The sequence below is a fragment of the Orcinus orca genome, chromosome 9 (assembly GCF_937001465.1).
Source record: "Orcinus orca chromosome 9, mOrcOrc1.1, whole genome shotgun sequence".
Classification (NCBI taxonomy): Eukaryota; Metazoa; Chordata; class Mammalia; order Artiodactyla; family Delphinidae; genus Orcinus; species Orcinus orca.
The window spans coordinates 84,889,980-84,917,533 of NC_064567.1; the positions used below are offsets into that span (position 1 = coordinate 84,889,980).

The following is a 27,554-nucleotide window of genomic DNA, read 5'->3' on the forward strand; positions in this document are numbered from 1 at the left end:
GCAGTCAATGAGAAGAGCAGTCAGCGCCACCGGGTGAGAAACTGAATATACAAACAGACAATTACCAAACTGTGTATAAAAACAGAACTCTGACCCACAACTTACAGCAACCTGCCCAGGAAACCAACCCCCTTATTATACAATAATCAGCCCATGAAGCCAGCGTGCTATAAGTCAGCCTTGCAGGAGACTGGATTGCTATTGCTATCTCTAATAATAATCCAAGAAGCCAAACAGTAACTTCTAAGATAACTGGCTCAAAATGACAAGGACTTGACTAATAACTGACAGCTTCTCTAATTTTTATCCCCACTTCCAATTTAGGAACAGTCAGAGAAACCCGAATAAAGCAAATACCTTGCTTTTAGGCTTCTAGTTAGCCCACCTATGGCTTCCTCATGCAAACAGCTTCCAATCAGGGCATACCTGAAGCCTTCCCTTTTTTCCACTATAAGCTTTCCCACTTTCCTACTTGTCTTTGAGTCTCTGCTAAAATGCAAGTGACAGTGGCTGACCCCCTTGATATATCAAGATCTGAATAAATAGCCTTTGCTTGTTCTTAAAAAAAAAATATTTTTATTGTGAAAGGGGCATGTGCTCATTGCAGAAAACTTGAACAGTAGAGAAGAGCAGAGAAAAGAAAATTAATATCACATGTTTTCACCTCCAGAGACAACCTCTGCTAGCTTTCTGGAGTATTTCTTTCCAGCAACCCACCCATTTAAATGCATACAAGTGAATGCCAGATTCTTGTCTCTAACTGAACTGTGAGCCTTAGCTGGATCTATGGAAGACCAAGGATCTTATATTTAATTCCAAATGCAAATTTCTTTGCTTGAATATTCTAGAATATAATAACCACCTGGCATGTTGCCTTTTCATTTTGATAGTACCAATCTAGATACAACATGTAGGTGATAAGCTACATTCCGAAATATGACTAAAATGACACTATAGATCTTATTTTTATGAGTAAACAAATTCAGACTTTACATTTTTGTTCAGTTCTTCTAGGCTGAAAAACACAGGAATGAGATTCCGAAGTGGATTAGTAGAGATAGCTTGTTATTAAAGGCTGCCACTTCCGAGAAAACAGAGTATGTCTTGCATACTAAGCATTTCTGGCACTGTGAATAAATCCTTCACCTATGTGTTCACTCTAGTTCACACTCCCAAAGAGCCTGGAGGTGATTACTCAACTAAACATTAAATTTGATGAGGACTCTGTATTAAGAGATCATCCTCTTTGATTTTTTATTGATTTGTAGACTTTTAATACCAATTCTGATTCTACACATCTGTTACACATCAGAGTTAAAGAAAAGATTCAGGTAGAAAAGATTTACAATTTAAAGGAAGCATGAATGTGTTGGCAGGAATGAAAATCACTGAGTGGGAGTGCTCTGGGTGCAGCTGACTCTATTCTTGACATAACAAAAGTTGGTAAAAGGCCTCAGAGCAAAGATGAAATCTAAACCATGCAGATGAAATACCTGAAAAGCAATAGGAAAAGAAACTGTTGCTAAGAGAATTGGGGGACTCAGAAGAAAATGTCAAATTCCCAACAATGCTGTAATAGCCACATGATTGTATTTCTTTTTAAATCATAAACACATAATAGGCATAGTTTGCTTCACTTCATGACACTTTAAGGGTGCAGGCTGCAGTCTGCCCAGCACCCTTCCAGTCACCAAGCTGCCTCCGTCTCATTCCATGTGGTTCTGATGGGACTGCCAATACCAATTTATCCTCCACTCCCTGCTAAAGGAGTGGGCACATAACCAGTCTGGCTAACCAAGGTTCTTCATAGCCGTAAGGTCATTGGCTCAAAGGATGGGCATATGGCCCAAGTCAAGTCAATGAAAGAGTCTCCAAAGGATTGGTCTGTGGATGCTGGGAGAGAGTGCATCTTTGTTTCTATCTCTGGGCTCATGAGCTCCAAGGTCCACATGAGCTTAGAGCTTCTGGTGGCAACTGTGTGGCTGAATGGAGAACAAAGCAAACAGAGGTAAGCAGAAGGGAATGGGCAGAAAATGGGAAGGAATAGGAAGAGGGAAGAGAACTTAGAGTGAAACCACAATGGCAGTTTGAACACTTGGATCCAACTGTGTCACAGCCAGCTTGGCTTCCCAATTATATGCGTCAATAAATGCTCCTTTGAGCTTAAGCCAGTTTGATGTAGGTTTCTGTTACTTGCAGACAAAGAAAGACCTAGAAACACTTCTGACTCCCACTTTGTAATTGTGGAGAAACAAAGTCCCAGAGAGGTGTTGCCAAGATTAGACAGTAAGGTGAGGGAAGGTCCTGGTTCTCTAGTGTGTGCCAATGAACTAACCAGCATCCTGAAAATAACCACAGAATCACAAAACTATAGATTCCTTTTCTACACGCCAGACATGCAATCTGCTGGCCTCCACATGGAGCATCGCGAACGGTATTAGCCTTTGTCATAGCACTGTAATTTCTGGACTCCAAAAGAACCCTGGACTCCGAAAATGGCTTCCTTTTAAGTCTACCATAGTGTTTTAATTTTCCCCTCTAGTTTCTTTTTCCTCCTTAAGGAAAAAAAAAAGATGGAATTTATTTTTAGTACTATCTCAAAAATCCTAAGTCCAGGAGGGATAACTGGGCCTTACAAATATCAAGACAGAAGCTGAAAAATGAGGACTCTACATTACTCTGTGTCTCTTGGGAGCCATGTGGCTTAACTTTTGCTTGATTGTTCTTCTCCTTCCTTCTTCTATCTGCTTATGGGTCTTCTCATCCTTGTAACCGTGCCCTCCCCAGCACCAGGGTTACCCAACTTCTAAGTTCAAGCAACCCACAGTAAACGCTTCAGTACATTTAGATCAATTGTTCTCAGATTTTTTGGTCTCAGAATCACTTTACACTCTTAAAAATTACTGAGGAACCCAAAGACCTTTTGTTTGCATGGGTTATATCTATCAATATTTACCATGTTCAAAATTAAAACAGAAAAATTTTAAACACTTATTTAATTCATTTAAAGATAATGATAATAAATGTTAACCTAAAAATTTTTATTAAAACCATATTTTCCATAGGAAAAGGCATAGAATTGTTTTAAATTTCTGCAAGTCTCTTTAATTTCTGGCTTCTGGAAAATGGATGAGATTTCTGCTTCCAAATGAGATGGGAGTAACAGGAATCAGATTTACCATCCTGCTTGAAACATCTAAGAAACTAGATAAAATATATAATGGTAGATTAGACATGGGAAAAGAAAGGATTAGTAAACTTGAAGATATCACAATTAAAACCATACAAAATGAAACACAGAGAGACAAAAAGCTGAAAAAAAAGTGAACAGAATATCACTGATACTTGGGAAAGCTTTGAGAAGACTAATATACATGTATTTGGAGTCCCTAAAGCAGATGAGGGAGAGAAAATAATTTTTTAAGAAATAATGGCCAAGATTTTAACAAATCCAAATTTGATGAAATTAATAAACCCATAGAAACAAGAGTCTTAATGAGTTCCAAGCACAGGAAACACAAACAAAGCCACACCAAGTCACTTCATAATCAAATTGCTTAAAACCAGTTGTCCAAAAACAAAGGCAAAATAAAGACTTTTTCAGACATACAAAAGCTGAAAGAATTTATCACTAGCAGATCTACATTAAAATAAATATTAAAGGAAGTCCTTCAAGCAAAAGGAAATCTAGATCTAAACAAATGGATAAAGCAGACCAGAACTGGTAATTATGTCAATAAATATAAAGGTTTCTTTTTATTGTTTAAACACCTTGAAAAGACAACCAATTATTCAGAGTAAAAACAACTGCAATGCACTGTGGAATTTATAACATGGGAAACAAAATGTACGACACAACAGCACAAATTCTCAGAGGGAAGAAATGGAAGTATATTATTACAGAGTTCTTCTACTGTATGTGAAGTGATATAACATCAATTGAGAGTAGAATGTGGTAAGTTTAAGATGTATATTACAAACCCTAAAGCAACCAATGAAACAAAACAAACAGTTATAAGCCAACAAAAATGATAAAAAGGATCATGAAAAATGCTCAACCCAAAAGCAGGCAGAAAAAAGATAAAAGGGAACAAGGAACTGTTGGGACAAATGGAAAACAAACGTCAACGTGGTAGGCTTAAATCCAGCCATATCAATAATCACATTTTATGTAAATGGCCTAAACATCCTAATGAAAAGACAAGAGATTCGGAGACTGGATTACAAAGCAAGACCTAACTATACGCTGGCTACAAAAAAACTCACTTTAAAAATGAAGACACAGGGCTTCCCTGGTGGCGCAGTGGTTGAGAGTCCGCCTGCTGATGCAAGGGACAAGTGTTCGTGCCCCGGTCCAGGAAGATCCCACATGCCGCGGAGCGGCTAGGCCCGTGAGCCACAGCCACTGAGCCTGTGCGTCCGGAGCCTGTGCTCCGCAACGGGAGAGGCCACAACAGTGAGAGGTCCGTGTACCGCAAAAAAAAAAAAAAAAAAAAAAAAAAATGAAGACACAAATTGGCTGAAAGTAAAAGGACGGGAAAATATATGCCATGCTAATACTAACCAAAAGCAAGCTAAAGTGGCTACACTGATGTTACACAAATAGATTTCAGAGCAGAGAATCTTAACAGGGATAAAGAGGGTCATTTCATAATATAAAGGGATCAATTTATCAAAAGTTCATAACAAAACATGCATAAACATGTATGTACCTAATAAGAGGACTTCAAAATAAATGAAGCAAAAACTGATACTAATGAAAAGAGAAACAGCTAAATAACAATTATATTTGGAGATTTCATACCCCTTCCTCAATAACATAGAAAAAGTAGAAAGAGAATTCGTAAGTACACAGAAAACTTGAACAACGCTATCAACTAATTTGACCTGATTGATATTTATCATACACTCCACCAAATAATAGCAGAATACACATTCTTTTCAAGTGTACATGGATTATTTAAAGGTGACATCACTGGGTGGAATCTGAAACCATACCTTATAAGGTCCATATTATGCTTTGATGGATCTCTTACCCATACATGAAAGATCCATCACCTCGCACACCCCTGAAAGAGTCTTGGCAATCCCCAGAAAGCCCTGAAGCACACTTTGACAACTACAGATTTAGATTATTCAATTTTTTAAAAGAGTTAAATTATCAACTGAGCTGTAGGCAACTCTTGTGGCCTAGGTGACCATAAAGAATCTGTTACAAAGTGAGGAAGGCAATCCTCATGCTGATTTAAAGGCTAGATTTGGTGGGTAGTTTGGATTAGTTCAACTTCTGCAACAAATTGCTATGCTTTCCTCTTTAAATATCCTCTTGAAATGAAGTACCTAAAAGACTTGCTGTATCTCTGCACCACAGATGAGCACTCAGGGGAGCAGAGAGGGGCTAAACGTCACTGACACCACTCAGCTGACATATTCTGTCTGAACATATTGTCAATCTTTAAGTCCTTGAGGCAGGAACAGTATTACTTACATGTGCTGTCAGCATGTAACAAGGATCAACAGGCTCTCCGGGTATGAGAAGCGCCAAGAAACTAATAAATTAAAAAAGAGAAGACATTGGTACGTTATTTAGGGCACAAAATCTTAAGTTGTCAACATAGCAGACACATTTGTTCTAGCCTCTGCAATCATGTACCCACTAACAATGTCTTCATCACTGTCTAAATGTTTTGATAACGTAGACCAATGTTTTAATAATGACAATACTGGCTCCCTAAGAGTAACTGGTGACAGGGGGCAGAGCTAAAAAATCCTCTTCTCCTCAGAATCTCTGGGTGTGGGACAAATATGTCAGTTTTTTAGAAAGTGTCCAGGTCATTCTAACAGGCAGCCAGGGTTGAGCCCATCATGAAGATATCACACTCTTAGTAAACCTTACGGTCTTCCTCTGCTGCTCCCTCTTTATTCACCCCTCAGGGAGAATGTATGTTCAAAGACCTATATTACATATTTGGGAACATATAAAAATTGTAAGACAGACTTTGTTTCGAAGAGCTCTTATAATTTATAATAAACACAAAGATGTTACGTTCTATTATGGCGGCAGAATTAAGCTGGTTTACATTATGTGCCTACCTAACCTTTTAATAAGATGCTTAAAGAGGATAGAAAAAGTAAGTTACAAACAGGTCAAACCAAATAATGCACAAAAAGTACAGAGGTTCTGTCGCTCTCTGGCAACATGGCATTCAGGGTTCAGTACCATGTAGGGACTGGAGCATGGAGGGAAAAAGGAAATGGAAATCAATCAAGGATCCCATCTCACAATCCTGGGATTCACCTATTTAGAATGAGACAAGCCCATAGAAAATAAGAAAGGAGTTGCCACCATGAGCTACATTTTAGGTATGGTGGAAGATCACTGGAAGAAGAAATTTCTGTTCCCAGAGTTTTAAAATAAGGGCCTACTAATGAGATGTGATCTGATTAACTCCTTGGGCAGATAGTAAAATGGCTAAATCAAGATAAACTGATTTCAAAAAATTAGTAAAACCTAAAACTGAAGAGGGTCTTGTCTTAATACCAAGGCTCTGTTGAAAAGTGTGACTGCTTAATCCCACAACACCAAAACAAACGAAAGGTCACTTGGGAGCAGTGAAAAGACTAACTTGCTAAACAGAAGGGCCACAGTAAGAAACAAAAGGGTTCCAAATTACCTGCCCCATGAAAAACAGGTTCCCTTAAATTAGAACAACAGATGAAAACAGACTTCTGTTAGAATAGTGGAGCAGCTAAATTTCTCCATAAGAAAACCTTTTTAATTTCCTTTTAGAAACTAGATGCATGTAAATTATTTATATTAGGAAATTACAACCACAGTCTACTCTCTGAGAATAAAAGGAGTCTTAATTCTACTGCTCATTAGCAGTAAAGAAAGAAAATGTAAAGAAAAAAAGTCTCAGAATGGTAAAGTTCAATGGGAACAAATCAAGTTATTTTAATTGTCCCATCTTTATTCAGATAGAGAGTAAATGGCTACTACAGGTCACCTAGGAAATCAGCCTAAAAGCAAAGAAACAAACCTAGGTTCCTGATACTCAGAGCAGGGCCCTCCTTCTATGCCACATCTCCTGCATATTCAACTGAGATGAAAAATATTCCATTGGAGATGAGAAAATATGATTTTCAGGATCACCCACTAAATGACAATGTACTCTACACAGTATCATTCTACACGGATATAAGGAGGACCCAATGCATCAACTAAACCAGTCCCTGTTTCCAAGCAGGTGAACCCCAGCTGCCTGAAGCGTCTCTAGAGTTAGGGTAGCCACAGTTTCTACTAACATTCTGTGTTGAATAAGATGCTTGATGCTTTTTGTTTCATACTTTTTGTGTGTGTGACTAGCCAAAATCTCACAATACAATTCAAGTTACTATCTGCTGCTTTAAATTCTGGTGTTGATGAAGAACAGCTGATTAAGGCCTTCACTGTAAGCTGTCACATGCTCAAAGACAAATGTGAGCCTTCCATTTTCTTCATTTCCATATTGAGTAATCCAAATGCTTTCTCCCAAAGCCTGATTTTTCATCCCTTTAACAATTTAGATTTCTTTCTTTAGACAGCTTCAGTTTCTCTGGTTCATTTTCCAGCTGGATAATTTCTTTAATTTACTGAGCACTCTGAATCCTTGCCTATTATCCAAGAGGGATGCTAATAAAAATAATAATGCTAATATTTAACAGTTGTGAGATGACTACATACCATGTACGAAACTAAGCACTTTCCCTAAGTGGCAGGATTATTTGGGATGTTTGCTGCTGGAAGAGACTCAGAAGAATGAGTGATGTCTTTCCCTCCCCTATTGCAAGAAGACAGCCACACAATTCTATTTTGAGCTTGAGTCCCTCCCCTCCATGGGTATCATTACCTTTGGAGCTTCTGGGCTGAAAACAGAAGTTCTCAAGGTCCACAAGGCAACTCCTCAGCCAGGCTTTGGCTTGGAAATCTGGTGGAAAATGAGAGGGTGAGGGTTGCTGGGAGAGGGGCACATCCCCCAGACAGGCTGCAGATGTGCAATGGACCACACCTGTGAGGCATCTGTGGAAGGAGATGGGCACTAATATCCGAGGCCTTGAAGCAGAGGTGAGGATCTTGAAGCTGAGCCTGGGGTCAGCGGGGGGAGGACCTCTGTGGGGAGCATCTCTGAGCTGGCTGGAGCATCCACGCCCAACAGACACAGGAAGCGTTGGCCAGGGAGAAGAATCAGGATGGAGGGATAGCTACCACCAGAGAATAAGGACCAGGCCGCTTCCATCTTTTCCAGGTAGTAGCTGAATCCCCTGGATTTTGTGTCAATCTAGGGAGGCGAGGCTCCTCCAAATATAACATATTGAATTCTTGACAGTCTTCTGAGTAGGTGCTCAATGCCAGATTTAGTTTGATTGAGGACAAATAAATTGATGTTTTGCTGCATAGGAGGGGAGTGGACCAGGTCCCTGCCCATCACACAGATGTTCTCTAATTTTATACTCACAGGAACCATTTTCGGCTCCAGCAGCAGTTCTCCACCCCATTTTACAGATGAGGCTTAGGGAGGTTAAGTAACTTGCCCAAGGCCATACACATGCTGCAAAGAATCCCAGCTCTGCCTGATTCCAGAACCCATGATCCTTATCATACTACAGATGATTTGGGCTACTCTGTAATTAAAAAAAACAAAAAAAGACAGATTTAACTTTGTAAATAATTATAAATTAACTACATCATCCAAACATGGAGAAAGAAACCAAAGTCAACTTAATTTTATATATTCTTAGATATAAGTTTGTGCTGTGTCAGTTTTTTTTAATGACATAAAAATTCTAGCATAGATTTAACATGGACTAAAATTTTAAGTTAAAAAACTTAATTCTCAGCCTGGAGCTGTTCACTAAGTATCCAAGTGAAGAATGTGGTACCTTAGTTTAGTATTCACCAAGCAACTATGACATGCCAGAACTGTACTGGGCAGTCCTAATCTCTGAGGATAAAATTCAAATTCCTTGGCTTCACAAAGTCATCTGCTAGCATCATCTTCATCCCTTGCCTAAAAACATCATCTTCTCCAGCTATACTAAACTGCTTGCATGTGACACTTACACTGGCAACTCCATTACAGCACATACCCTCCAGAAGCTAAAAGTTTTTTGCATGACTATCACCTCCTAGCCTCTAGGTTTAATGAAAAGAGGGACTATATTTTAATTTCTATATCCCTAGTACCTAGCTCGGTGCCTAGCACATAATATTCAAATACTATTCATAGAATGGATGAAAGAAAAACTGAATAAAATTGCAATTTTAAAAGTACTTGGTCTGTTTCCCATATTTGCAAGACTAACCTCTGACCCTAATGTCTTTCCCCAAATGGTAGATTCATATTATGAGAATCTTTCAGCACCACTAATTAGACCCAGTAAATTCTGGCTGAGAGCAAGAGAAAGGGGATAAATAGAAGGCAGGAAAGCTGCCAGCTCAAAGTCTGCATTTCCAGGCAAAAACAAGTAAATGCATTTGCAAAACTGGGTGTATATCCCAAGGGATGCAAATTGGTCATAGGCTTTGGCAACAAGCCTATTTTGCTTTAAAGCACACCTCTTAGTACAAGGTTAGGAAAACCAGAGATTCCCATATATAAATAATTGATCAAAACTTGTAAGAGAATTTGACAAAAACATCCCCAAACTCTTAGAAACCAGTTAAGTAGACTATTAAATAACTACAGAAAGTAAATGATTACATTTAGCACAAGAGTCAGATTTAACTTTAAAAACCAAAAAAGAAAAGCAAGCCACTAATTTTAATCTCAGATCATTGTTGAAAACACAGAATTGAATATTATAAAAAGGAGGGAACAAGCAAAACTTTTAGTCCTGAGATTGCTAACTATTTTGTAGACACAGGAGGCATAAATATGTTGGAAGGGTAGATAGCATAGATAGCCAAGTACTATACTTAGACAGGAGTAGAAAGATACAGGGAGAGAGCCAATTAGGGAAGAAAAATGGCTTAAGATTAAACAGCCAGCCAAATGTATGAGGCTTGTCCAGGCTGAAAGTCATCCTTTGGTTACTGCAGGTGATGAGTTTATCATAGGGATAAATGGGGACATCTGAACTCACAATTCAGGACACAAGATGAAGCTACCACAGTCTGAGACCAGCTCTAATGATCCAACAGCACAGCTGGCCAAGCTATCATTCAGTCTCTCTGCCTCTTGACAGTTTGGGGCAGTTTCTGCTTGCTTCTTCTCCCTTCTCCACTATGACTACTTTCTCTCTGCTTTAGGGCTTTGTTAATTCATGGTTTCTTTTGGGCCTCTGCTTTTCTAGCAACTCTTCCTGCTTACACTCTGTCCTGATTCAAACTTGCAGTAACAGAGATTCTGGCTGGGTCAGCAACTCACTGTCAAGGATGCAAAGCCTCTATGGGGCAAAGCTCTTGTGCCAGCTGGTTTCATGAATTCCTCAAGGCCTATAAAATGGCTGGCTGCTTGAGGGCCAGGCACCAATTACTGACCCATTCAGCTGTGGCTGAGAAAGAAAAGTGAAATAATCCAGCCAAACTTGACCAACTTCCTGCTTTGTTCAGATGAGGGCTGAGGGTGTAGCAAGCCCTCACAGAGCCATCTAGTATACAGTGGTCCCATCCAATCTACAACTATTAAATGTCATACTCTAGATTCAAGCACCTCTCATTGAAATATAAATGGTTTATATCATAAAATTGGAAAAGGAAAGACTGAAGATGATGACGGGGGAAAACTGAGGAGATATTCTATAGGAGGGCAAGGACAGAATCCTGAGCACTGATGGAGAGCTGGCCTCAGAGAGCAACATCTCTTTCACAGAACTGAAGAAGGGAGAAAGAATTCATGCGTGTTGGTTTTTATCTCTTTCGTAAAGTCAGAGGAATAAAACGCCGATAGTTACAGGATGAGACGGATTAGGAGCTTGAGGATAAAAAAGGAGCTTTGGAAGAACCATTGTAGGGAACATACAAGTGGACAAAAGATTGATTAAAGAAAAAACATTGCCAAATATAGGACTCAGAAGTTCCAGTAATATCTTGATAAGCACTATTTGCAGAAAGTCAAGTCAGATGTTCTCCAGCAACTCAAAGTTGAGCAGTCATCTTAAGGTTAAGGGTTGAGACCACGTAAAAGACAAAAAGTCTCTAGGATGTTACCAGTGAGGGAATCTACCATATAAATGAGACAGAGATCTAATAATGAAAAGATATGAATGGAACATGCACCTGATAATTCAGCAAAGTCATTCATAATTGGATATAATATGTAGGCAAACAAAGGAATGAGAACACTTCCCTTCCACATTTTAGCATGCCTGCTTATGAAGAAAAGAAATTAAACGTCAACTCCTTGTAAAAGAATTCTTCGAGTATCATAATTTATATGAAGCATGATTCTTAGTTATATCTCATATTTGGCAGGGATGCTTATGATATCTTATGTAATATGAATGCTTTAGCTTGCAAATTTTTGTTAATTGTCCTAGGCCATTATTTATTTAGAAGGGGAAGAGAACCAATCTTTCTTCACACCCAATACATGTCAGTTCCAGTGCTAGGTGCTTTACATATGTTATCTTATTAATCTTCCTAATAGTCCTGTAAAATAGGTATAACTGTGAGTAAGTTACAGCTGAGAAAACCAAAGTTCACAGAGGTTAAGTAATTTGCCCAAAAATGTAAAACAAGTTTGACTCCTAAGCATGTGTTCTTTCCAAGAGGTTACACTGCAGAGAGCTGAATAGGGAGCTGTCAAATGAATTCTGACTTTCTCCTATTGCCAAAAGCTTAGTAGTTTATATATGACCTTACTACAAATATGGACTGATTTATAAATCTTTGTCCTCTCCAGAATATTTTTCTACGTTTAATTATTTTGATCCGTCAAGAGGTACAGAGGTGCTATTACAGAACACACCTTTGAAGGGAACAAAGGAGTGTGGGTTCTAGTTGTGGAACCTTAGGCAAGCTTTTTAACCTCTTTTGTGGCCTTTTTTTTTTTTTTTTTTTTTTTTTTGCGGTATGCAGGCCTCTCACTGTTGTGGCCTCTCCCGTTGTGGAGCACAGGCTCTGGATGTGCAGGCTCAGCGGCCATGGCTCACAGGCCTAGCCGCTCCGCAGCATGTGGGATCCTCCCGGACTGGGGCACGAACCCGCGTCCCCTGCATCGGCAGGCAGACTCTCAACCACTGCGCCACCAGGGAAGCCCTGCCTCAGTTTTTTTACCTAGTAAAATGAGGACTTTGGACTAGGTGGTGTCTGGGTTGTATTTGACTCAAGTCGTCATTCATTCTTTCATTCATTCAGTAAACAGACTGAGATTAGGCACTATTTTATGTGCTGGGAAAACACTGGTGAACGTAGTTACATTCTCATGGAATTTACACTCTCTAAAATTCCTGATCTTAAGACAGTAATTCTCAAGGTGGTGAGGAATCATAGGTGGAACAAATTTTCAAAGTCACTTAGGGAATACTTTTTTGAAAGTATACCTATACCACATCCTAGATTCACAGCCTACTCCCCACAAAGTAAGCACCGTGGGGAGCCAGTGCTATTGATAAGCATTTGTGGTATCTTTCTTAAAGGCTTGGTAGAAAAAAGGTTGAGAATTAGTGTTCTAAGTGATACAGCAAATTAAAGAGATGCAAGTCATATTACTCTGTTTGTAAGGGAGACTCATTAAGAGAGCCAATTCTAAGCTTAAAGTAAGTTGGAAAGTGCACTTGAATTAACAGTCCCTGATTAATTTAAGTCCTATGAACACTTGTACCAATCACATAACAGAAATATTAGAATGCTTACCTATGTTATTATTGGCCATAATCTCTCGCGCTGAATTCACGTGCAAAATCACTTGATTAAAAACACCACTATCCTTCTGGCAATTAATTTTAATATCCCAGGCTACAGCCAGTTTTCTGTTTCTAAATACAAACAAACAAGCAAACAAACATTAATGATGTCATAGCATTTTGGTGATGAAAAGCCTGTGCACATATTCTTCTTTCATGTTCTGAGAATCAACAAAAACTGAAATGTTGGAAAGGTTTTTCAAATGTTTTCCCACTCCTCTCAAATCTAACAGTTATACCTAAAGTTTATGCTACAGTAAATATAAAATTACCATAGAAATGTGCATGACTTGAAAATTAGAAAAAAAAGAAAACACTTCTAGTTTAATACTGTCAGTCATAGAATGTTTTATTTTAAACTTGCTGTTCAAACTTTCAAATACGACATGTGTGGCAAAGAAACAACAGTTAACACACAACATCTGCCACAATTCTATCTTCGAACTGCCTTTTCTATATTATGTGATATGTTACAATTTCTTTCAATTTCTTACATTCATTGTATTCTTAAAGGCAGCAATGTCAATTTTTCTGCTTTGAAAACAGTTCCATTAATGTTCTGAAATTACTTAAAATGACAACTTTTTCCTTTCAGTATTCTACTGCTGCCCACATTAGTGACATAATTCAACATATTAATACATTGTTGAGAGGTACACTGTACTCAATAAATCAACTCCCAACTCTAAGTTAAAATGAACTTCAATCAAAAACAAGCATCTTCCTAAATCAGTTTACTCAGCTACTTTTCTCAAAAATATTTCCATTCTGAAATAAGTTTTTCTGTGAGATACAATAGTTTCATTTTTATTCCTAACAGAACTCATGCTGTACTTTTTTTTTCAAAATATATTCGATATATTCTGTGCAAAATGTTAAGTTCTGTATAGGTATGTACCTTATTTTGAAAAAGTTTATAAAATATAATTCCTAGAAATAACCTCAACATTAGACAATAGAGGAAGAAGAAACATATCAGAAAAAGCCTAATTTTTCACAGGAGAAAATAAGTATGTTCTTAAAGCTCCAGTAATACATTCCTTGAAAAAACTCAGAATGCACTTTGGTCATTATTAAACATATTAGAACACAGGCAAATAAAATAAAATACTTTTGTTGTTTTCTACAGAAAGAAAATATGGCTGAATTGAGGCTGATCAAAAGGAATGGTGAGAGCAAAGTGATATTACGATATGGCTCTGTTCTCTACACATTCCTGATCTTAAGATGATTTGGGGATTAGAACTGCACCAATCAAATAAATAATTTACAATTAATTATTTTAAATTCCCAAAAACATGGTAAAAAATGTGAGGATATTCAACATGATACACCTTGCACCAAGAAAATTCTAGACTGTCTCAAATAAATTCTTTGTTTTAGAAACTAGATACCCAGTTTTAAAAAAAAAGTTTGCTAAAACATTTCATGTTTCACATAACTCCTAAAATGTCTTGATTGTACAAACATAACAACTTAAAATCAAGGCCCAATGTAAGATACCATCATATTCGCCCTATTTACCTAACATGCCAACAGGATAAGTTCTCATTTGGAAACTTGGCAAATTATTTAGGGGGGAGGGGGTTAACTTTCTAGGTTAAAAGCATCTAAAATAGCCCTTATATAATTGGGGGTTGAGGGGGCAGATGTACCAGACTAAGTTTAGAAGGTAGAATTTGCAAGCTATAGCTATTTTTCCTGAAAATTCAGATACAGTTTTACAACTAACAATCAGAAGAATATTTAATTGGTTCTTAACCTTATTCTTAAGTTGTTCATTTGAGTGTGGTATGAATAGCATACACTATAGTGTACCATAGGGAGAAAATTATTTTACTTGAGTAAACATAATGTACTTTAGTAATATCAATAGGCACTTCACTTGTGAGATGAGCATATACCTCACTCAAAAGGATACCAATTCATGCCCTAGTACACTATAACATATCCCATATAAAGATACGCATTAAAAGTAACAATTTTAAAAAGTGCACATTTTGAGCATGCACAGTTGGAGCTGTGCAAACAGCCCAGTGTTTCAAATAAATACAATTATTACTAGTTAATTTTTATCAAAATATCTTACAGTATGGTAACCATTTACAATTATTGCTCTATTAAGAGTTTTATCATCAAAGAGCACTTGTTGACCTGTTGTGTAATACCATATATATTAATACTGAAGGGTGCTTAAACTGCAGCTTAATCAATTTAGATCCTGGCATTGTTCCGAAATAATTCAAAAGAAACCCTGACTGGATCTTGATTTACTGAAGAAAATGCTTTATGTGTTTAGCTGAGTCCAATGCTAGGTTATAAAGTTAAAGAAGTTTTCCTCAAGTAAGGCAAGTCACGGCATTGACAGAGAAACAGTGCTTAGCAATGGCTTCTCTTCTCACGATTTGTTATTTTGTCATTATTTACGAGCAATTACCAGGATCTCAAGTATCTGGATATCAGTTTTATCACCCTTTCAACAAGTAAGTACATCAAAGCTAAAAATAAAATATAAAGACTAAAATAAATGTAAAAAACAGTGAACAAGTGAAATAAATATAAGAATTGCACAGGACAGTCTGATGTAAACACTTCAATTTCCCAGCTGAGACTCCTGAAGCAAAGAGTCAGTGACTGCTTTCAGGCAGCTTAGTTGGTACTCTTATTCTGGAAAAGAGGCTACATCTTCTTTTCTCTGCATTGTCATGATTTAATCTTCCAAAGCTAGTGAAAAAATAATAGAAATAGTGACCATTAGAGCCAGTTTTGATACTGCAACTTATTAAATTATATCACATAATACTGTTTTTATCTAAATTTCATTCATAAACAAGTGTAGGTTCTACTATTTTAAATTCTTTTATCCTTTTATTTTCAAGAAGAATTCACCTTAAACAAATAAAAACGTGGAAATCAGATTTCTCTTGCTTTTTTTTATTAGGAGGTGGCAATATACATATACTACTTGTTAATATGAATATACTACACCTTACTCACTAGCAGCTTTGCACGTGTTGGAGGATGTATGCATTGCTATATAGATAAATAATATAACTTATGGCCAAAACCAGAAATAGGGCTCTTTTTTTTTCTTTTTTATCACCTAAATTAGATTCAGATTATAGATGAGTAAAAATAAATACTTCAACTTATCCTATACAAGAGTCCCATTTGTAATGAATACTGTTCCAAATTAGGAGTTCCATCCGTATTATAAACCAAGAATATTTATCATTCTTTGAAATTAAATGTGAAATTACTTAATTAATATTTAATATTATACAATAAAATCAAAATGACTCCCTTACTGTACATGTGAGATCTCAACAGTGCTGGGGTAAAATAAATGTCACAAAAATATAATAAGGCACTAAGAAATTTAAAAATACCTGCAGGCTCTTACCTTTAAATTAAATCCAAGTAAGTCACTGATAACACCAGAAACAGCTGACAGGATGACAACCTGGGTGATGTTATAAAGCAGTGGATTCATTGTAAGCCCGTATAATCTAAAGGGACTGTCCAATTCCTAGCAAAAGAGGAAAAAACCATGAGCCCAGATTCATTAAGAATTATCAGTTAAATTAATTCAGGACAATATGCAAAGAGAATTTTTAGAAACACTTTCAAAAAAAAGTTACAAAATTATGATAGCTTTAGAAAGAATAAACTTGGTTGAACTTGAAATAAGTAAATATACTTTTAGGTTTTCTTAGGAGAAAATGACTTTCATTTAAAAGAACTCTGGGCTTCCCTGGTGGCGCAGTGGTTGGGGGTCTGCCTGCCGATGCAGGGGACGCGGGTTCGTGCCCCGGTCCGGGAGGATCCCGCGTGCCGAGGAGTGGCTGGGCCCGTGGGCCATGGCCGCTGGGCCTGCGTGTCTGGAGCCTGTGCTCCGTGGCGGGAGAGGCCACAGCAGTGAGAGGCCCGCGTACCGCAAAAAAAAAGAACTCTGTAACCTAAATTTGTAACTCCAATTTCTATCCCGAATGAATGACTAATAAAGTATCGATCTAGTAGGTACAAGGTTAAAGAATATTTTTTATTGTAAGAATAGAAACTGAAAGAGAACAATATCTTTTTGCAGAAGATTTAGAAATTTAGTTAGCCAAATTTTCAGCCAATATTAATACATATAGTAAAAACTCCCCCTTGAGACAATTTTCAAATACATGGATTCATTAATTAATTGACTGATTCAAACATTTAAAGTTCTATATGTGCCAGGCACTGTGCTAGACTCTGAGAAGTTAAGATTCAGTCCCCATGCTGAAGGACTTTGCAGTCTAATAGACATGCAAATAAATAATTCAACTACGAGAGTCCCACAAAAGAGATATGCATAAAAGGCAGAGGGCCATACAGGAAGGTGCTCCTGAAACTTAGTGCATGGGGGGAAAGCTGGTATTCCCTAAGACACATGAGAATATGGCACCTTTGAATTACTACAGGTTGCGCATGGGAAGACATACCTTACGTACTACTTAGGTAAAGGTCATCCTTTGGGCAAACTGTGCCTAAAGACTGGCACTAAAGGAATTTAATTGGGGGAGTAGTATATCAGATGTGCGTGTGAGAAATACGGATTAGAGAGCAACGAGACCAGAAGGAGGAACGCCCTAAGAGCTCGGTGTACTGAAAGCTCAAGTGAGATATGATGAGGGTCTGACTTAGAGCAGTACTGAGAGGGAAGAGGGGACGAACTGGAAGATTTTGAGAGGTTGAGCCAATGGGCCCGAGAATTTCTTGGCTGTGAAAAGTGAGAGAGAAGGCGCAACCTATATATTAAGTCCCAGGTTCTGACTAGAAGACTGTTGTGCTTTGTATTTTAGTTATTTTTATATTTCTTTCTACTTTGCAATTGAAGCTACTCACAAGTGTCATCTTTATAGCCTTCTCCCATCTAGCATAGTGCCTACACTATCAAGATATTCAATATTTACTTATCAAAAAACCCACCCACCTCTTCTGAACTCTTTCAATGCCTTATACTGTGATGTGCAATCTATACCCTCTTAATGCATTTTAAGACTGAAGAACTGACTGAAGAATTAACCATAGCATTGAGACACAACTGATTTCATACCATTCTATGAACACTTAAAAACAACTTTAAGAATTACATTCAATTTGTTACAGAAACTGAGATTTAAAAAAATATTTTCCTTTTAAGAAGAAAAAGCATTACTAACATTGCAAAGCAGTGATAAAGATACTTTATTAAATTACCTCCAAAGTTATTATTATGAGATCAGATATACTGAAATTATATTCTTTTTGATTGTTACCAAAATGCTTTGAAAATTTAAATATTTATTGGTGATACCTATTTATTATAATGATTATGTATAACTACTTTTTAAACCAACTCAGGCAAAGCAAGCAGAAGACGGCTCTGAGAAATACAAAATGAAAAAAATTTGCAAATTAACATCAAATCTTCTTTTTCAAAATCTATTTTAAGTTCTAGGATGCAAAACATTTCCAAAGATGCCAACCTCTACAATACTCTAAACATTATTAAAAGTCTTAAAATTTCAAAAGTGAATAAAATTTCAAAATGCACTGATCTGGATTACTTGGATTAATTTTTCAATGAGAAATAAAATGTATATTGCATGAATGTGCTCAAAAATAATTTGGAAAACAATTTTGATAACCATGAAAACCAAACACCAAGTAGGATCTACAAACAGAAAACTAAGATATAATGTTAGAGCAGCATTTTCTACATCATGTCCATTTTCAATTTCGTTTTTACCTTTAGCAGTTTAGTAGCCAGTTTTAAAACATTATTCACTAGTGTCAGTTCCTCCTTTTTGTTAGGTTTCTTCTCCATTTTCAAGTAGAGGTTTATCTTTTATTAAAAAGAATAAATAATTAAATATACTTAAAATTATAACAAATACTTTGTTTTTAAAAGGTATTTAGAGATATCTGCTAAAATAGTAGTAGTAGTTCTCTGGCTATTATTGAGATTATAGGTGATATTAATATTCTTCTTCATACTTAACCGTATATTCCAAATTTCCTACAGTGAACATATTATTTTATAATAAGAAAATAATAACTGTTATTTAAACTTTTCAAATGTAACTAAAAGCTGAAAGAAGGAAAACTGGATGTCATTATTTAAAATGCAAAACACCTTAGTCACAGGGTCAAATCAACCCTGAGAATAAATAATAACTGGAGTAAGTAAATCAATTGGTTTGTCTGCTACCTTCCCCTTTCCCTCTAATTGACTTGGTCTGACATGGCTACCAATTTTTAAAAATCAAACTATCCCTGACAAAATTACTCAACAAGTTCACTAGAAATAAGTTTAAATAATTCCTATGAAATAAGGAAAACGTTTAAACAAATTCATTCAAAATAAAGTTAAGCATCAAAATTACTATCCTTTATACTTTCTACTGAATGAAAGTTTATGCTTATTCAAATACAGCTCTGCTACACTGCAAAGCAAACATACCCCACTAATGCTTTAAAATCCATCATTTCTACAAATGCTAATTCCTTCTTATCAAATGAATATGCGACATAAAAACAGTAGATTAGACTTGAAGTCTGCATCAAGGCAGAAACACTGAAGAAAGGCTTGTGCCCTATCAAATTTCAAGTTTTGCTCTATAACACAAATGGTCTTAATCTAATAACATAGGTTCCTGAAAATTTTAAAGTAAATATGGGACTTCCCTGGTGGTGCAGTGGATAAGAATCCGCCTGCTAATGCTGGGGACATGGGTTCGATCCCTGGTCCGGGAAGATCCCACATGCCGCGGAGCAACTAAGCCTGTGTGCCACGACTGCTGAGGCTGTGCTCTAGAGCCCACGAGCCACAACCACTGAGCCCACGTGCCACAGCTACTGAAGCCCATGCGCCTAGAGCCTGCGTTCCGCAACGAGAAGCCACCGCAATGAGAAGCCCGCGCACCACAACAAAGAGTAGCCCCCGCTCACTGCAACTAGAGAAAGCCCGCGTGCAGCAACGAAGACTCAATGCAGCCAAAAATAATTAATTAATTATAAAAAATTGAAGTAAATGTAAACATTTTAGTTTAATATATAGACTATAGACATTAATTTAAAACATAATAAACATGCATTCTCACCTGTTCAGTAAGTAATATTGAGGTATTGCTATATTTTTTACTTGTTTCTGATCCAAGGGTAACAAATCTTAGGAGAAAAAGTGTTAACGAGATGCACCAGATTACCAGTTCCCAATTGTAGTGACAATCAAGGAAGATCTCATGTACATGAAGCAACTGAAAGTGTATGAAAAAGGCAATATGAAGAAACAATATGATTCAAACAATTTCTTTTTAAAAGAAAATAACATTTTACTTCATACAGATAGATCATGGATATAGAATTACATTTTTAAAACATTCCACATTTATTAGGAAATATTTCAAGCACATAAAAGGTATAATGTAATCAAAACCCATCTAGTTACTGCTGTCAAATCTTAATATTTTGCAATATTCTTTCAGATTTTTGAAAAATAGAAGATTAAAGATTCAGTTGAAGCCCCTTTAAACTTTTCCTTTCATCATTCCCCTTCTTCCCCACCCCTCTGTAAGGGTAATGAATTTTGCATTTACCTTTTCCATGCAGTTTTTATAGTTTAGCTACATATTTATCCTTAAACTATGTTATTTTATATATATTTTAGAATTTATATAAATGCTATCACATTGCCCATATCATTCTTCAATTTGCTTTTTATTCTACTGGATTTTTGTTTTCAAAGATTATCCATTTTTCCATGATACATTAAGCTCAAATTCATTCATTCTAACTCCTACAAAGGTACTACAGTAAAACAATCAACCACAGCGGATTGGCCTACTCTACCAATTAACATTTATTGTGTTGTCAATTTCCTTATTATAAACAATACTGCAATAAATATTCTCTTATGCATCTCGTCTCCTTGTGCACATATATAAGACTTTCTCGAGGAGTTAATAGCTAGGAGTAAAACTGCTGAGTCCTTGGATATTCACACATTCAACTTTAGTAGATATTACAAACTTGTCTCTGAAAACAGCTGTGCCAATTTATACTCTCAGCAGTGTATCAGTCTTCCCTTTGCCCTCATATTTGTCCACACTTGGTATTATTCAACTTCTTGGCACCAATCTGCCAATCTGATGAGTATAAACTGTTCTCTTACTGTTTTAATTTTACTTTTCCTGATTACTTAGGGAGAATGAATGTTTCATATGCTTATTAGTTACTATGCTTCCTCTCCTGTAAGTTATCTTTTTATATTCTGTATCTAATTTTTTTCTATTACTTGTCTGTTTTTTTAATTGATTTGTAGACGTTATATATTCTGAATAACAAAGCTATTTAAATCATGTATTTTGTCAGTATCTCTTCCCAGACTCTCTTTTGTTGTTTATGGTGCCTTTTGTAGTACTTACAATTTTTAGGGAAGGGCAGGACAGAAGAATATATGAGAGACTGCAGGTATCAGGCAAAAGTCTAAAATATTTACTGTCTGGCCCTTTACAGAGGAAGTTTGCTGATATTTGGCTTATAGGAACAAAATTGATTCTTTTATGTTGATGTTATATCCATTTTTGTTGATCTTGACCTTCTAAAAAATGTATATTTTTAATAATTTGTCCTTAAAGTTACCTGAATATTCTACACAATCATATAGTCTACAATGCTTTCTTTTCCAATCTTTATACAATTTCTTTTTCCTATCTTCACTGGTTAGTACCCTCCATTAAAATGCTGTCTAGAAGTTATAGACAGGGTACCCGTCTCATTCCTGATTTTAAAGTAAATATCTCCAAGATAATAAATATCATATGTATAATGTTTGCTCCAGTTTTTGAAAGATATCCTTTTATCTAACTAAGAACAGTACTTTCCAGTCATTATATGAATATCCACTGAAATTTGCCAATTTGTTTTCTGTAAATATGTAGATGATCAGATGATTTCTCCTTCTTTAATCAATTAAAGGAGTTCAAACTAGATAAATGGCTTTTCTAAAGTTGAAAATCTTTGCATCCCAGGGATAGACTGTCTTGGTCATGGCATATTTAGTTATTAAATTGCTAGCTTCATCTTCCTAGTATCTCTGAATCTAAGTTAGCTCACTGTTTCCTATTTTCATACTATCTGTCTGGTATTGGTAACAAGGTTATACTAAGTATATAAAATGAGTTGGGGGAATATTCCCTCTTCTCTCTAGATCTTTTGTGTAGGATTAGGATTACTTGTTTATTCGAACATTTGGCAAAATTCATCTGTAAAAACGACATGGGTCTAGATGATTTTTGTTGCTAGCAGATTTTCAAACTACTGAATCAGTACTGCTTTATGGTTATAGGTCTTCTCAGCTTTTCAGTTACTTTTTGAGTCAGTTTTACTTAATAAATCACACATTTCTACAAAATAGTCCTTAAGCTTTTAACTTCAATGACAAAAGTAATTTATACTAGTACTCTGGAAAAAAATTCTCAACTGTTTCAGCTTAATACTGTGATTTTTCTTTTTTAAAATGTGTTATTTGTTGGGGGCTTCCCTGGTGGCGCAGTGGTTGAGAGTCCGCCTGCCAATGCAGGGGACACAGGTTCATGCCCTGGTCCGGGATGATCCCACATGCCGCGGAGCGGCTGGGCCCGTGGGCCATGGCCGCTGAGCCTGCACGTCCGGAGCCTGTGCTCCGCAACAGGAGAGGCCACACAGTGAGAGGCCCACGTATCACAAAAAAAAAAAAAAAAAAAAAGTGTTATTTGTAAGTATGTTTTGAAATTTTCAAACGTATGGTTTTCTTGTTGCTGTCGTTGTTTTCTACTTTAACTGCATACAGCTAGTGGTCTGTATGTCATCAGTTGAGAATCACTTTGTCACCTAGTACATGAAAAAGTTTTACAAACTGTTCTGTGCCTGAAAAGAATATGTATTGTCCAATTACAGAACAAAATTTTTAACTATCTTGTTTAGATACATGTCTCTATTGTATTTTCATCTGCTTAATCTATCAATTATGAAAGAAATGCATTAAATCTTCCCAATGTGGTATTCTGTCAATTTCTCACTACAGTGCTATTGATTTTGACTGTATATAGGTATGTTTGAAGTTATGGAATCACATGCATACAAATTTGGAATTATTAGATCTTCCTGATGAATAATTCTCTAAATTTTTGTCAGGTTTCTCTTTATTCCCAATTACGCTTCTTAGGTTACAGTCTCCTTCATCTGATATTAATGTAAGTTCACCAGCTTTCTCTTGGCTAGTATTTATCTGTAATATATTTTTCTTTTTACATTCAAAACTTTTCAATGTTACTACATTTCATGTGTCTTTTGTTGATAGCAGTCGATAGATTTTATGTTCATTAGAGACAGAACTACTACAGCATGTACTTCAGGAACATGGAAATTAAACCTTGAAGACAAGACTGAAATGCAATAAGCAATTGTGAGTAAAGAAATCAGTCTTTTTCCTTTTGGTTGCTTTTAGATTTTTCTCTGTTTTTGGTGTTCTGCAGTTTTTCTATAATGTGTCTAAGTGTCGATTTATTTTTATTGTGGCTTCTTGTTCTTGTTGTGCCTCCTAAACCTGAAAATTAATGTCTTCCATCAATTCAGAAAAACTCTTAGCCATTACCTCTCCAAATATTGCTCTCCCTCTTCTTTCCATCTGAAATTCCTATTAGATATATGTTGGATCTTCCAACTGTCTCAATCTCCTTTTCATATTTCCATCTCTTCATCTCTGTTCTATATTCTGGGTAATTTCTTCCATCTCCCAGTTCACTCTCTTTAGCTGTCTTAAATCTGCTATTTATTCCGTTTGTTGTGTTTTAATAATAATGTCAGTAACTGTATTTTTTTACCTCTATGAAGCAATGTTGGTTCTTTTTCAAATCTGTTTTTTCTTAGTGTTATATACATCGTCAATCATTTTAAACAACCTTATAGTTTATCTGACCAGATCTGAAGTAGCTGGAGATGTACTCCTGCTGTGTGTTAATCTGTTGACTCACTCATGTTGGATTGTTTTTTCATGTGTTCTGAAACCTGAAGGGGCTTTATCTGTGGAAATCCTGTGAGGCCTAGGGCTGCTGTCACATCTCCAAGAACAGTCTTGGTTTTGTTTCTTCCAGGTATCCAGGAGTCTAGGACTACTTTTTATATTAACTTCTTGACACAGGGGTTACAGGACAAGATCTGTAATGTACATTTGAACCCTGAACCTGTGTGAAAGGCAGACCTACAGTTATATATTCTTAGGAGAGACTTTCCCTGCCTCCTTGCCAAAATCTAGGCAGAATCAGACAAGCTTCCTTATTATCTTTCTGTGCTGTTAGGCACACTGTTTTTCTTATTCCACATTTTCACTCAGACTATGGCCCTTTGAGGATTCTGGCCTTATAGTGTATGTATAAGGAGGTATGGCAGGTCAAGGCCTCATCTTCTTGTCCTCATATGGGCATAAAGTCTCAAATCTCTCAGATACTAACACTGACAATGTACCTCACCATAACATTAACACATATAATTAATTGCTATTTTTCATTTTTATCTTCATTTTTGGCCCCTTACTGTCCTATAAACTCAGACATATATGTAATATGTATATAAAAAAGCTCACTTATGTATATTAAAAGGCTGTGTTTTTTTCCCAGAATTGTATGATGTTCTAAAGCAGAACAATTTTCAGGTAATCTAGTATGTCTTATTACTGGAAATGGAAGTTTAAATTTCATAGCATAGAATATATCCTGAGATATTTTTGTGCTTCCTGACTAATCTTGGTCAATGAGAATTCTTTTTCAGAGCATGAGGCAGTCAACTCACAGTGACAATTCAGATACAAAATAAAAGAATTAATATTAAATGTGAAGAAAGCAGAGATTCATGGAAAATAGTCTGAAAATTTTCCTAACTCTAACTTATAAGTTTGTTTTGGGAAATAAAGATAACCAGGTGAATTGTAGACAAAAACTAATTATTATATGTTCAATCAATAGACCCCTGAGAATAAGCTAGCTGCTGTTCATGACACAGATGAGTAACATGCATTTATTTATTCTACAGAAAAAAAACTGTAAAAAGTCAATGTCAAATTACTTATTACTTTGATTGCTTATTAATAGAAAGTTGAATATCTATAGATCTGATTATCTAATTTCTACAGAACAAGTTAACTCACCTGGGCACAACAGATAAATACAACTGAGATAGTTAACAAGAAAGCAGATGAAACTATGACATCAACTGATCGCTGAGGACCTCGACGCTGGGGAAAAAAGGGAAAACACTTTTAAATATATTTACTAATTAGCAGCTAATTCCATGCTTTCAATTTAGGTATTGATCCATCACTGCACGTTGATCATAGCTTACAGCACTGAGAATATACCTAATTTGTGAGATGAATTCTAATTATAAAGTGTTACTATTTCCTGAGGATTTGCAACACAGTGAAAATGGTGAATATACAGCCTAGAATTCTTAGGTTAACTTCCAAATATTGCATTTTGTCAAACACTAATCATTTATTCAACATGTTTTTTTGAGCATCTGCTCAGAATGAGGCACAGTGCTAGGAGCTGGGAACACAGCAGAGAACAAAACAGACATGGACTCTATCATCACAGGAACTTGTTGGGAGTCAGACATCAAGCTCATAGTCATAGATGTATATATAAATTGTGAGGAGTGCTACGAAGGAAAGGTATAAAATGCTTTGAGAAAACTGGTAGGGAGTTTGGTGTAAATATCACTTCCTTAGGGAGATCTTCCCAGGCCCATACTCCTAACTCCCAAAAAGATTATGTAGGCCTGGGAAGATCTCTCCAAGGAAGTGATATTTACACCAAACTAAGGTGCAGGAGCATGATGGCACATGGCAGTGTTGTTGGTAGAAGGAAGGGCATGTGCAAGAGTATAAAACAGAAAAGATCATAGTGCATTCAAAGAACTGAAGCAGTGTAGTATGGCTGGAACGCAGGGAAGAAAGTGTTTCAAAACGAGACAAGAGGGACAGACAGGCTATCCACAGGAGCTAGGTCATCAAGGGCATTGCTAAGATCTTGTTGTTCATCCTAAGATCAATGGAGAACCTTCAGAAAGCTTTAAGAATATGTTCAAATATACATTTTTAAGACATCTCTGGTAGCAAACTGAAGAAAATATTAGAAGGAGAAAATAGGAATGCTGTGAGGCCAGTTAAAAGGCAGCTGCAGTAGTCCAATGCAGAAGATGATGGGTGGCTGCAATTAGGGTGGTGGAAATGGGAAAAAAAAAAAAGAAGAAGTAAATGGATTCAAGATATATTTTGGGGCTTCCCTGGTGGCGCAGTGGTTGAGAGTCCACCTGCCGATGCAGGGGACACGGGTTCGTACCCCGGTCCGGGAGGATTCCACATGCCGCGGAGCGACTGGGCCCATGAGCCATGGCCGCTGAGCCTGCGCGTCCGGAGCCTGTTCTCCGCAGCGGGAGAGGCCACAGCAGTGAGAGGCCCGCACACCGCAAAAAAAAAAAAAAAAAAAAAAAAAAAAGATATACTTTGGAAGCAGAAAGGGTGGGAAATGGTGATAAACTGAATGTTGGAAATGCAAGAGAGGAAGTCAGCACTGTGGATAATTCCTAGGTCTGGAGTTACATATTTCCCTCACTGAAGTGTAAGCTCCTAAGGGTAGGGATTTTTATCTCATCAATAGTGAATGGAACATGGTTAACGTTAAATAAATGTTTATTGAATAAAATAATCAATGCATAAAAGAATACAATACCTACTTAGGGTTGATAATGAGGGGAAATTTTAGGTGGCTTCTCACTAAGACAGGGAACAAAGATCATATCTAACCTTCCAGAAGTGTCACAGTGAGGAAAAAATAATCTACACCAATCTGTAGCATCTCCCAGTGGAGACTAACTTAGCTGAATTTAACAAGTTAAATAAACAGAATAATGAATTTTTTAAATAGAAGTGTAGACAGTGCATATTTTTTCTACTTCTTTCCTTGTTACTTCAAAATGAAAAGCATTAAAGACTTAAGTATGTCAGAGGATAGTTGGCCTTTAGGTCAATTTTATTAAGACATGATTACTCCATACATAATGAAATTCACTGCTAATGCAACAAATAATCCTCAGAAGAAGTATTGTCCTAAAACTAATTCAGATGTTTCCCATTTCCCTCCTGAGTCTTTATATCTTAATTCCATAATTAGGAAAGTTATTTTAAAAGATTAAGGAAAAAGAATGGCATGAAAAGGATGGCTTAGAATTGCAAGCTAAAATTTCCAAATAGTAATAGGCCACTTCAACGACTCACTGACAGATTTTTTTTTTAATTCTTTTTTTAAGCAGTGGGCTCCCTCTGCTGGCTTGTGATAATCATTCTAGGTAGAAACAAAATCTTTAATCTAGCTTTTGAATGAGTAGAAGTTGGTAAGATTTATGAACAAAGATAAATTTAGGACAATCTGATCTTGAATCATCTACCTAAAATGCATTTAAGCCTTTCAGACTTCAGATGTTTTACTGTAAAGAACCAGTTTAACATTTATTTTGAATTTCTGCATATGGATCAAAATGAACACTAAGTGTGGCCATATAGCACCATATGAGTACAAATCTGACTATAAATCTAGACATACATACATAATGACAAAGAA

General features: G+C 36.4%; 1 protein-coding gene and 1 long non-coding RNA gene across 6 annotated transcripts in view; both read right to left on the reverse strand.

The window, feature by feature from the left end:
• The window catches only part of LOC117203790 (uncharacterized), a 51,614-nt gene extending 43,138 nt beyond the window's left edge, over nt 1-8,476 (reverse strand). Inside the window, exons 1-3 of the long non-coding RNA XR_004486681.2 lie at nt 8,049-8,476; nt 7,890-7,967; nt 5,489-5,549 (exon numbers count right to left, since the gene is read on the reverse strand). This is a non-coding gene — a long non-coding RNA (uncharacterized LOC117203790). The remainder of the gene's footprint in view (nt 1-5,488; nt 5,550-7,889; nt 7,968-8,048) is intronic.
• Nucleotides 8,477-13,216: 4,740 nt separating this feature from the next.
• The window catches only part of PHTF2 (putative homeodomain transcription factor 2), a 113,169-nt gene continuing 98,831 nt past the window's right edge, over nt 13,217-27,554 (reverse strand). For all 5 annotated transcript variants that reach the window (XM_033439798.2, XM_033439799.2, XM_004263397.3 and 2 more), the window contains 5 exons: nt 25,082-25,168; nt 20,001-20,156; nt 18,647-18,742; nt 16,289-16,414; nt 13,217-15,609 (listed from right to left, as the gene is read on the reverse strand). In XM_033439798.2, the coding sequence (XP_033295689.1) occupies nt 15,589-15,609; nt 16,289-16,414; nt 18,647-18,742; nt 20,001-20,156; nt 25,082-25,168 (486 nt within the window). In that variant the 3' untranslated portion in view covers nt 13,217-15,588. The remainder of the gene's footprint in view (nt 15,610-16,288; nt 16,415-18,646; nt 18,743-20,000; nt 20,157-25,081; nt 25,169-27,554) is intronic.